This window comes from Sceloporus undulatus, chromosome 9 (genome assembly GCF_019175285.1).
Source record: "Sceloporus undulatus isolate JIND9_A2432 ecotype Alabama chromosome 9, SceUnd_v1.1, whole genome shotgun sequence".
In the NCBI taxonomy this organism is placed as follows: domain Eukaryota; kingdom Metazoa; phylum Chordata; class Lepidosauria; order Squamata; family Phrynosomatidae; genus Sceloporus; species Sceloporus undulatus.
In genome coordinates this window covers 17,743,227-17,755,744 of record NC_056530.1, presented here as the reverse complement: position 1 = coordinate 17,755,744, position 12,518 = coordinate 17,743,227, and the positions used below count along the sequence as shown (strand labels likewise).

General features: G+C 40.9%; 1 protein-coding gene across 2 annotated transcripts; it reads left to right on the top strand.

Annotated features, from left to right (window-relative positions):
• The first annotated feature begins 1,094 nt into the window (after positions 1-1,094).
• Positions 1,095-12,088, top strand: LOC121915992 (trafficking regulator of GLUT4 1-like). 2 transcript variants are annotated; one of them, XM_042440694.1, is made up of 2 exons: positions 1,095-1,737; positions 10,953-12,088. In XM_042440694.1, the coding sequence occupies exons 1-2, from the start codon at positions 1,387-1,389 to the stop codon at positions 11,127-11,129; spliced, it is 528 nt and encodes a 175-aa protein (XP_042296628.1). In that variant the 5' UTR covers positions 1,095-1,386; the 3' UTR covers positions 11,130-12,088. The 2 variants fall into 2 exon arrangements, with proteins under 2 accessions (XP_042296628.1, XP_042296629.1); XM_042440695.1 differs by lacking the exon at positions 1,095-1,737 and adding an exon at positions 8,335-8,914.
• The last annotated feature ends 430 nt before the right edge of the window (positions 12,089-12,518 follow it).

The window sequence follows — 12,518 nt, the reverse complement described above, 5'->3', positions numbered from 1 at the left end:
TAGACATCAGTCTACTTCCTCCTCATGCTGCCAATTTCTTTCTTTCAGTTAGTCTCAAAGGTGCTGCAAGATCTCTCTACATCCAAAAAGGAGAGTCCACCATCCTCAATCTGTTCCACTCCAGAACAGTTCTGTTACAGACTGCCAAAATAAAGCTGCTTCGGGTCTCTTTGGAGGTATGCTATTTAAATGATGCATGGGTCCTAAGAGCCCGGAGGTCACGCCAAAGCCACACTCCATTCCTAAGCACTGCAGTGCAGCTTTGGTGCAGCTTCTGAATTCTTAGGGTGCATGTGTCATTTAAACAGCATATCTCCAAAGAGACCCGAAGCAGCTTTATTTTGGCAGTCTGTAACAGGCTTTAGTTTCTTTTTTAAAAGGTTCTCCCCAATATTTAGGTGCAATCTCTCTTCTTGTAATTTGAATCCATTGGTCCATGTTCTAGTCTCTGGAACTGCAGAAAACAATCTTGCTCCATCTTCCATATGACATCCCTTCAGATATTTAGAGATACCTATCGTGTCACTTCTCCAATTTCTGTATTCTAAGTGTAACCCATTTCCTTACTTACACTGGCATAACTAATGCGCTTCTGATCCTTTGAGTGCTGCTTCATCAAGCTTTTTTGCTAAATGTACCAACATTGTTTTTTGTGCATTTTTCAGGCTATGTGGCCATGTTCAAGAAGAGTTTATTCCTGATGTTTCTCTGGCATCTTCAGCTCTGAAGATGCCAACCACAGCTGCCAATGAAACATCAGGAATAAACTCTTCTACAACACAGCCACATAGCCCAAGAAAACCACAAAAAACTATGGATGCCGGCTATGAAAGCCTTCGACTTCACATTGTACCAACATTGTTAAGGCAATAGTATTCCAGGAGTACTGGGCACTCTCCTCTCCAAACACTCCAAACACTGTACAACAAAATGGATCTCGGAAGTGTGTTTCTGTTATCAGGTGTGATATGGGATGATGGCGATTAGGATTTACATGTTTTTCTCTCCATCCCATAGTGAGAATGGGGGAAATAAAAAACATTGCCACTGTACCAGAGTCAATGTGACTACCTGGTTATTCATTGCCAGACACTCCATTCTTTGGGATTGAGAAGTAGAAAGGTACTGCTGCCTTCAACAGCCAAAGGAATACGAGTATTCTGTAAACAGAGAAGCAGAATGAAACATCTAGGCAAACAAAGATAAAAATTCAAACTGGAGAAAAGTGAAGGGAGAGAGGGAAACAGGAGCTACAGCCAAGAAGAGGAAAAACATCTAGAGGTGCATCAAAGAGGCAATAGAGGAAGGGTGTGGAGAACTGGGAAAGGAGGAGAGTCAGCACCTGCAACACAGTAAAAGAGGAGGAAAGGATTGCTGACCAGCACCATGAGCGACCCTAAATATGAGAAGCTTGAAGAAGATGAGCCTGACACTCAGGAGCCACTCGCCTCCTCAGAGCAAAAGCCCTACAAAGAGACTGAGCCACTGAAACGTCATGCTGGGCCACAAGACCCTACAGGCTATGGGGCAACTCTTCCAAAGGGATCAGAATACCCACGTAGTTATGGCACATCCTCAGCAGGACCCTACCAAACTCCAGGCCTTCTGCCTCCGCCTGGTGTCAGCGTCAGACCCATCCAGACCACTGAAGAACCCGACTATCTGTGTTACTCCATCTTCACCATGCTTTGCTGTTGCCTTCCCCTGGGAATTGCTGCCTTAGTTTTCTCTATACAAGTAAGTATTTATGTGAAGTGGAGAAGGGAGGGCACGGCAGTAGAATCATGCAATGCAGAGGGGTCTTGGCCCATTTATCTTTTCTGAAAGCCTACTTATAGCACCTGCTTTTAGTGGTCTACAGGGCTAGCAAAAATAAGCAGAGGCTGGATGGCCAACTGTCAGGGATGCTTTGATTGAGAGTTCCTGCATGGCAGGGCATTGGACTGGATGGCCCTTGTGGTCTCTTCCAACTCTACGATTCTATGATTCTATTATTTGATTTTACCTCCAGAAATATTCAAAGACAATACAGAATGGTGGATACTTATCCTATCCAAATTATTTGCAGATATAGATGACCCAGGGAATATATATTTTAGGCTGGTTCTCTAGCATAGTCATGGTCATTTATAAAAAGTAAAAAAAGGGAATAGAGATGACACATGAGGTAATAGACCAATATTACTACATGGATCCGGCATCATAGCTGTATATACATTACAGCAGTTTTCAAAGTAGCCCTGTTAGTCCCTTGCAGAAAAAGAGGAGGAAGCAGAGGGATGGGGGAGAAAGGGGGAAGGAAAGGTGGCAGCACCTTTAAGACTAACTGTTGTTGTTATTATTATTATTATTATTATTATTATTATTATTATTATTATTTTCTCATGTGCTTTCATGGATATAAATTCACTTTTTGGACACAGTGCAGAGTAAAAATAAATGCTCAGGTACAAAGTATATTTTCACAGTTAATGGAGTGGGAGAGAATGTAATAGAAAGATTCAAATCATGACCTATCCCCTGAGTTTTCATACGTCTGCATAATCAGGCCTATCAGATTTTTATACTGGTCAATTAGTAATTATTATTATTATTATTATCATCCATCCAACCTCTTATCCATCCAACCTCTTAGAGGAGATCTTTAAGATAAAATGCTTCACTTCTGGTTATGATGTATGTTTTTGAAATGTTTTAGATGTTCTAGATGTTTTAGCTATTTTACTGAATTAATAATAATGTCAGTATTCTGTTGATTATATTTTATATCTGCACTGTGTTAATTTGTTGATGTAATCCCACCTTGATCCACAGGGAGAGGCAGAAAAATACAAATAATAGGAATTATTATTATTATTATTATTATTATTATTATTATTATGTATATCCCACCCCATCTGCAGTCAGGCAATCGGGGCAGCTTACAGCATTAAAAATTATACAAATCATATCCCCCAATCCTCCTTCCCTTAAAACAGAATTAAACACTTAATGTATGAAATCAATAAATCTGCAAACCAAAAGTAATTTTCCCTGGGTTCAAAACACTCTCTGAGAAGATTCCTTTTGTTATATTTGCGGTAATGAGGACTGTTGTATTAATATTGTCTTTGTTCATACCTCTGCTAATTTATTGGAATTTGTAAATACAATTCAATTGATCAGGTGTTCAATTGATTAGGTATTCAATTATAAACAATCCACTAGTAACATCTCAATCCAGTCTATCTATTTTTTCCAGTTGGCATGGCCTGTTAATGAAAAATAACTATAGACCAAGTTATCTGGGAACAATAATAAGTTCCAGAAATAACAAAAGCATGGACTGAATTGTGAATTCAGATTGCCATCAGACATTTTGACAAGGCAGATATCTGAAAACCCAGAGAGAATGAGCGTATACAGTTGGGATGCAATTCTTTGCTAATTTTATTCCCAAAGGAAGCTGGAAATAATTTTAGCAATTTTCTTCCTGCTACAAGAAAGTCGCAGTTTGGGAATTATTCTGCACAACATATTCATGTGATATTTTTTTATAAACACAAAACAGCTTTTTCCTGCACAGAAAAAGCAATTTTCTGTCCATTAGTACCTACCTTGCTATCTCTTTCATTGCTCACTGTATAATTCCCCCCAAAATTATCCTCATTACACTAAGTTATGTAAATCATCTATGGTTATTATCTTATCTTCTTCATATCCAACTTTTAACTCTACTTTTGTACCATCTTCCTTAACATTCAGCAGTAGGTAGTTATTGCAACCAGTAGTCATTACGTATATTGTACATGTTTTTTACATTTAATGTTTATCTGCTTGCATTTTTGTATCTGTATATAGACCATGGAAGAACTGGACATTTGACAACAGAATTGTCTTTTGCCTGCGAGGAAGAGAAAGAAAATGAATGGCGGGAGCTGTTATAAATCAGTGTCATTTAAAGAGCTGGAAGGGAACTGCGGGAACATCTTTGTACTCTCCCATTTTTGCTCAGAGGAAAGTCATAGGTTTTGCAATGCTCTTTCATCACAAGCAATAAACTAGCCTCTCTGTATCATTTATTTGGATTAAACTGGAAAGGGTCAGAGCTTTGAAATTTCCCTTTTCCCCTCACCCCCATTATTGCTTATGTGATATGTCACATATCAGGTTAAAAACACTGCTAGAAGGAAGGCAGGAAAGCAATAAACGGGCAAGTATGATAAGATATAAAGCTTACAGCGTTTACAGAAGGCTAGAGAGGAACACAACATGAGCCCTGCTAAGTTACTTATTTGCTAAGTTGCAGTTGACCTAAATGCACTTTACAAAACAACAACGCATAGATGTCTGTGCATCATCCTATGTCAAACTCATCCAGAAAAAGGGAATGGGTCAGCCAATTATACTTATATTATAGAGTTTATCGCATGGGGCTTAAACCACTCCCCAGCGCATTCTAACGGGGGCGAGCAGGGGCGCCCAGAACGCGACTTTATCGCACAGGTGGATGCCGCCACCGCCGCGCGTTCCCATCGCATCCCAATTCGGTTCCAGAGGGCGCCATTTCTGGGAACTGTTTCAAAGCGTCCCCAGAAATGGCACCCTCTGGAACCGAATTGGGACGCGATGGGAACGCGTGGCGGCGGTGGCGGCGTCCCCCCATGCGATATAGTCGCGTTTTGGGCCCCATCCGGTGCCCATCGCGTTCCGTGCGCGCCCCCGCTCTCCCCCGTTAGAACGCGCTGGGGAGCGGTTTAAGTCCCATGCGATAAACTTCTATGTGTCATTTAAACAGCATTCCTCCAAAGTGACCCAAAGCAGCTTTATTTTGGCCTGTCTGTTCGGGCCCTAAGTTTCCTCTTATCAGCGATTGTAGCTTAGCAGTCATTTCATAATGGAAGTATTCACCTCATGATTATGCAAGCAGTGTACTACATACATAACCACTTCCACTTTGTAAACCATTGTGGATTGAGGAGTAACATCCTCATCCATAACTTCCTTAATTATCACTAGTCCACACTTTCTGTTGCACAACAGGAATGTGCTTCAGTATAATGTCAGATGTCTGATCAGTTGTGCATCACCCGCTATAAAGGTGGATAGTGCAACCACCATGTAACTCTGCTGGTGGTGACATACAGTGCACAAACCTAGTCTAGGATCTTAACCAGAATCTATGACTTTCCTCTGAGCAAAAATGGAAGAGTACAAAGATGTTCCCGCAGTTCCCTTCCCGCTCTTTAAACGACACTGATTTATAACAGCTGCCGCCATTCATTTTCTTTCTCTTCCTTGCAGGCAAAAGATGTCCAGTTCTTCCATGGTCTATATGTAGAAATATAGTCCCATTCCAAATTCCTGGAAAGTGTTCCCATCCTTCTACTGATCTAAATCCAACTGGAAGTCCCAATTGTGTGTGTATGTGTTTTCAAGATGCCTGTTGATTTATGGCAACCCCCGTGGATTTCATAGGGTTTTTGTAGGCAAGGAATACTCAGAGGTTGTTAATCTACAGAACCTGGTATTTGTTGGTGGCCTCTTATCCAAATCCTAATCAAAGGCAACCCAGATTAGCTTTCAAGGCCTATGGGATCTGGTGCATTAAGTTCAAATTACAGTATATTCATTCAAACAATAGAATTTATGTAAATAACGACTTACCAAGTACGCATTAAATCAAAGGACTAGTTCAAGATTACAACTGGATTAACACCACAGTTAGTTCCATTCTCCATAAACTTGTCCTATTCCATTTAATCACATCCAGATTGTTGGGCCACCAGTACATTTTGTGATAGTCTCAGCTGAAAATATATACTATGAAGATTTCCATACCAGCGCATGCCTGGTAAAACACCAGAAAAATGTCAGGGAGCGCATGTATGTGAAAGCTTGACATGCTTCCTAAACATCAGGGAATCATCCCTTCACCTCCAGTGGCCCTGAATCATTTGCAGAGCAGCAATTTCCTATAAATGTGAACTTTGAGTTAATGGGAAATTGCTGCTTCCCAAACGATGAAGAAATACTTTCGTGAATACTTCCCTGAAGAAATGCTTCCTCTTCTGAATCACCCACCACTGGCAGAATTTCATAAATGGCAAAGAATAAATGGATAGCATAAACAACTAGCTAACAGAACACAATTGCTTCAGAACAGGGATGTATTACAGAAGCAGACTTGTAAGACTAAGAGGGTTCTAAGATCCAGGTTTGTATTTCAAGGCCTGAGGGTACTCTTTAGGGCAGCCAGGTTAGGATTTATGAGAGACCCTAGGATTTCAGGACTAAAAGCTGATACTTAGAGACTTGTGATATCATAGGAGGTGAGCCCTGGTGATGTTACAAGGTTGTTTGTGTGGTTCCATGTAGTTTGAGATTTAAGGCACCTGAAAACTAATGTAATTTTCAGGTGCTTTTCACCCCAAAATTGTGTGAAGCCCTGTGTGGAATGTGCAAAACAATCCCAGTCCTACAAAAAATGGTGTGTAGGAAGATTTTTGGGAGATTGGCATTCAAGGAACTTAAAAGTAGGTTCAGGGTGTTGCATGTGGCCTGCAGTTTGCAGTTTGCCTAGCTTTCCTTTAAGTGGTAGTTTCTGAGTTGGAATTGGGAAAGTGTGTGTGTGTGTGTGTGTGTGTGTGTGTGTGTTGTGCCTTCAAGTTATTTCTGACTTATGGTAACCCTAAGTTAACCTTTAATAGGCTTTTCTTGGCATGATTTGTTCAGAGGAAGTTTGCTTTTGCCTTCCTCTGAGGCTGAAAGAGTGTGACTTTCCCAAGATCACACAGTGGGTTTCCATGGCTGGATGAGGATTCAGATCCTGGTTTACCAAAACGCTAGTGCAGCACTCAAACCACTACACCACACTGACTTCTTTTATTGGGGAAGTTCTACAATAATAAAGGAAAGGCATGCTTTATAAGTACCAAGCAAATTTGCAGCTACAGGTACATAAATTATGCTTTTTTGCACACACACAGTTGCATACATACCCATGATACTTATGTCCTGATGGGGCAGCAGTATGGTACACGAAATTAAATGCAGTAGTGGGAGGAAATCAAAGCTGACTAATAAAAGATACACAAAAGGAATTTTTCTTGTTAATTTGCTTGTTAGAGGAAGGAACGGACAGGCGCCCATTCCTACAGAATGAAATTAGGTCTTTATTCTTGAGTTGTCTGTGGTCTGAGAGTGAAGAACCCTCAATATCTGTTCATCCTCCTTAAGGTTGTATGTTTCACAATCTTACACTGTCTGAAGTTTTTGCATCATTTGGATGATAGGAAAATTGGTGATGGTTGTTTTGTTAGCAGGTTGACTTCAACTTATGGGGACATTGCGAATGAGAGACCTCTAAGTCATCTTCTTATCAACAGTCCTGCTCAGGTCTTGCAAACTCAGAGCCATGGCTTCATTGGTTGCATTTATCTATCTGTAAAATGGTCTTCCTCTTTTCCAACTATCTTGCCAAGCATTATTGCCTTTTCTAGTGAGCTTTGTCTTCTCATAATATGTCTGAAGCACAACAACCTCAGTTCAATCATCTTGGCTTCTAGGGAGAATTCATGCTTGATTTGCTCTCAGGCCCATTTATTTGCCTTTATGGCAGTCCAAAGTATCCATAGAACTCTCCTCCATAACCGCATCATGGATTCAGTCTTTTCTTCTCAGCATTCTTTACTGTCCAGCTTTCACAATGATAATTACAGAACAACAAAAGGAAAACTGGGGCCGATCTTGCTAAGATGACAAAAGAGAGAAAATGTTGACGTGATCCCTCTTTCTCCAAAGATACACTTCCTTGTCAGTATGATGCCTCTGTCCATGAGGTATTGTTGGTCAATTATAAGATGTGACTTTGGTGAAGAAAAGATTTTGCTTGAGGGTATTAAGATATATCCCAAAATGTCCTCAGGATACTATATCCCCCACCAAGAGGTAGTAGGCAATGTTAGTCCTTTCCTTCCAATATGTCTGCTGGCTCAGGGATTTGATAGGAGATGTCATCTTTTTCCATCGCTGGCTAACCCCCTCTTCTGATTTGTGGTAGCCACACCAGTTTAACCAGCAGTTTGCACATGCGCACATGTCTAAGTGAACAAATACAGGTAATGAGACAACAAGTGGATATAAAAGAAAGAAAGAAAGAAAGAAAGAAAGAAAGAAAGAAAGAGGAAAGAAATGTTGTATCTGCCCACCTCTCACAATGTGGAGGATGAAAACGAAAGCATTAATAAACTTTCCAGCCCCACTGTCAAGCTAATGCTGCTCACTTCCTCATTCGGCCCTTAGGTTTTTTTCTGGGCTGTGAACACAAATAAGTTAGTCAAAGCAAGAGGTCAGAGTCCCTTAACCACAGAGGTCTGCTTTCCAAAGGCTAAGGATCGGCAAAAGAATATTCAAAGTTGTCAGCAGAGTACCACAGGAGAAAAAGAGGCAAAGAAGAGGCATAAAAGTGCTACCAAGTGTTTGAAAAACAGGACGTCTAGCAGCTGGTCAGGGCTGTCTAAGAGGAAAGCAGAGACGTGGGAGAAAGGAGAGGAAAGTATACTTGCAGAATTACAGAGCTGAGAAGAAAGAAGAAACCTACACAATGAGCAACATGAAATACGGAAAGCTTGAAGACAATGTGCCTGCTGGTGGGGTTCCACCCAACTATGAAGAGTCGGCACCTTTGAAACGTCCTGTGGAGCCAGCAGCCCCCATGGGCTATGGGGCTACTCCCCCCATGCCACCACAGGGCCAATATCCTTATGGCCCCTCTGGATCCGGATACTACCAGGATCCAGTCCTTCAGCTTCCACAGGCTGGCATAAGATATGTCCAGCCCACCAATGAACCAGATTACCTGGGCTACTCCATCTTCACCATGCTTTGTTGTTGCCTCCCTCTGGGTATCGCTGCCCTGATTTACTCTATACAGGTATGTCTGTGGATGAGAAGGAAGGAGGGCTGAGTTCAATACCATGGTCAGATAACCTAGGGAAGACAGGTGGTCTGTCTACCTTTTCCAAATTTAGCCAATTTAGCACTATTTTTAAATATATATTTTATTAATTTTTCCATAGTAAAATACATATTATTGCAATACTTAACATTCATTTTACATATTTACATTATTGTTCCTTTCTTTTATCTTTACCAATTCCATAAACTTCTCATCAATGCATTGTTATTTTCTATTCTCACTACATTTTTAAATTATTCTTCACATGCATATTTCATTTTAATCTTCTTTTCAGCCTTAATAAAACCTTTTCTGGTTTATTTTACTCCACATGTTATTAACTGTTTCTAAGTGATTTTTTTTTTCAATTTGAAAATTAATTAAAAATAATACTTGTATATGTTCCTTTCTCTTCGTTCAGATAATTTATCCACGGTTTTCATTCTTGCTCAAGATTTTTTACCAAACTCTTATGTATATAACATGTCATTCTGTCTATTTCCATATGATCATAAACTCTTAAAACCCACATGCCTATATCAGGTGTAGAAGCCAACAATATTCTATGTGGCTTTCGATCTAGCACTGTTTTTCAGTGGCCTGGGGAATGGCAATAATTTGGCTGGAGCTGGGATTCCTTGAGATTAACCGGAATACAAATAATAATAATAATAATAATAATAAACACGCACAAAATAATTCAAGGTATGATACGCTGTACATGGGGATCCAATCGCACAGGTATTGGGGAAATAAAACAGGAACAATGATAAATCACCAAGTGGCCAGTAGTGGTTGAAGAGACCACAGCATACCCTCCAATTGTCCCAATTTGGCGGGGACAGTCCCAATTAATCTTCTGTCCTCCCACATTTGCAACTGTTTTTAAAATGCTCCATCTTTTCTTTCATGCTGACATTTCCTCCATTATCCTAAGCTTACTTCAGTTGCTGCAAATAGAGTCCAAAATCCAAAAGTAGCTTGCTTTGTATTAATTTAGCAGGAGGGAGAGGAGGGGATAGAAGAGTTGGGGGCAGAATCTTCCCCTTCCAGTAAGCGCAAACAAAAGCAAGTTGCTACAGCTTCTCCTAGCTTGTTTGGTTTCCCTCGCTGATAACCTTTGCCATCTTGACCACACTCCGATGTTGCTTGGCCACACATGTCCTGGTTGTCCTCTGTGAAATGCTGGAGGCTATGAAAGAGGATATCTGGTTTCTTAGTCTTTTATCTAGATAAATCTTGTGGGCTCTTTTGTCTTAGTGTCACAGAGCACTGTGTCAGGTATTGTGTGGCAGAGCATTTTAGTTGTGCAATCTATTCTTTTCTATTTGTACTTGATTTCTTTTTCCTTCCTTTTTTGTCTGTGTGACCAACGCCTCCATGGTATATTTGTGAATAGGTCCTTTTAAAAAGAGACAGAGACAGATTCTAGAGACAGAAAGTGACATATTGTTTAAACAAGTAATTTGCAGTCTGACTACCATGTTAGTCTGTTATGGCAAAGACAAGACAAAATCTCATGATGCTGAAAGTTGAACAGATTTATTATTGCATCCATCTAAATGGACTAGAGCCCTCTGCAGGGTTTCAGTTTAACTACAGTGTGCCTCTTCTGGATTCATTGCTGTTTGTCTTGTTCTTTTTGTCCGGCTTTTCTGATGAAGTCATTTGCTGTAACAGAGAATGTGGATGAATCCCATGAATCCTGTTCCTTAGAGGGGGGGACTTCCCAAAGCAGCTGCACATGATAACCCTTGGTAAGATGGCCATCTGGATCATTGTGTCAAGCATCAAAGAGAGCGGTACTCTTTCCTTGCACCTCTTCATCAGAGCATGGATGCTCTTTTTGCTGCAATGTTACAGATGACCCATTTACCAGTGGATTTATTCTTCCACTGATTCCACCAGCAATTGGGGGCAGCTACTCTGACCCTCCAACTTCTGCAAACACATTTTCTCCAGATGCATCCACCACCATCACTAATCCATCACCTATTTCCCTCTTTTTCTCCAGACCCGAGATGCCAACCACCGCGGAGATGCTGCATCTGCTCAACGAAACTCCAGGAATGCACGCATCTTGGCCCACACAGCCCTCGGAGTGGGGCTTGTGTTGTTAATTGTGTACATCGTCTTAATGGTGATCATGACTAAGAAGATCCATGAACAGAACCCACCTACCGGCCAATGAAGGATGGTCACAACCTGGAACACCCCCAACTCTCCCAGCCCCCCCGACCCACAGAGAAGTCCCACTTTGTTGTCATAATGTTTGAATCATCCCATAATGGAGTATGCAGCAGGGCAGGTTCATGGGTGGATGGATGCTCGCCATGTCAATATTTGACTTGATGACCAGGAAGGGAATGTGGGAATATTACAAAGGGTTTCATTTGAGGCAATATCTGAATGCTCCATTTGGGAGCGGGGGGAGGAAGATATGCAATGGCACATCAATGTCAAATGAGTATGTGTGACCTAGCCCTACAATAGAGAAATATCCCAAACTAAAAAGAATGAGAAATGCCATAAAAATGGATGCTAAAAGTCATACTGGAAACATTGGTCAGTACACTAGCAGAGCAATATCCGTGTTACATTCCTGAATGCTGTGAGCAATCAAATGTCAGGATTTATCTCCTCATAATCTTGAGATAGGCTTAAAGTACTTAAACTGTACTTTTCTCATATTTCAACCTAAATGTCTCTCCTATTCTAGACTCCTCCTAGTCTTTTCCTTTTGTTCTTCTGGAGAGGGGCTTGGAGCACCTTCCTGAGCACCTCTTATTTAGGCTCCTTAGTTCCTTGTTTCCAAGTACTTTGGTGGAATGTGCATACTCTAGAACGTTTTGCAGACAAAAAGAGAAATACATTTCCAACCACTAATGGCCTTCCCATCACATGTGGCTCAATTGTGTCTTTTGTACTCATTTTACTTACAACATCATGCCCTTCACCTTTCCAAAATCAAGGGATCAGTCAGCCACCATGACAGTCTGTTGTGCCAATATAAGTGAATAAATAAACACAGATCATAGTGATTTTAACGTATATTAATATGTGTTTTCTGTGAACTGCTTGGGCGTCTGCTTTGGGACAGGAAATCTGATACATGTTATTAGTAACAAAATAAAGAAATGAATCCATCAAGCCCCTTTTCTTACTATGGTAGAGGTTACTCGCTGGCTAATAAGAAGCATTGGCTGAACTCATTGGCAACCTGCTAGTCCATACTTGTTCAGACAGTTACAGGCTGAAATCCAGATATTGGGAACTTCAAACTAATGATGTAAAAGAGAGAAAGCCTGGAGAAAGAGATGGTTAAGAGGTGATATCATAGCCCTGTCTAAGTATTTGAAGGGATGTCATATTGAGGATAGAGCAAGCTTGTTTTCTGCTGCGCCAGAGAACAGGATCCGGAACAATGGATGAAAGCTACAGGAAAAGAGATTCCAGCTCAACATTAGGAAGAACTTCCTGACAGTAAGGGCTGTTCGACAGTAGAACAAACTCCCTTAGTTTGTGACTGGATGGCCATCTGTTGTTGGTGCTGTGATTGTGAGTTCCTGCATGGCAGAAG

Excerpts from the sequence above, each read along its gene's own strand:
- LOC121915992 (XM_042440694.1), top strand. The coding sequence starts at position 1,387 with ATGAGCGACCCTAAATATGAGAAGCTTGAAGAAGATGAGCCTGACACT. Across the intron at positions 1,738-10,952 it reads CCTTAGTTTTCTCTATACAA|ACCCGAGATGCCAACCACCG; the intron begins GTAAGTATTTAT and ends CTTTTTCTCCAG.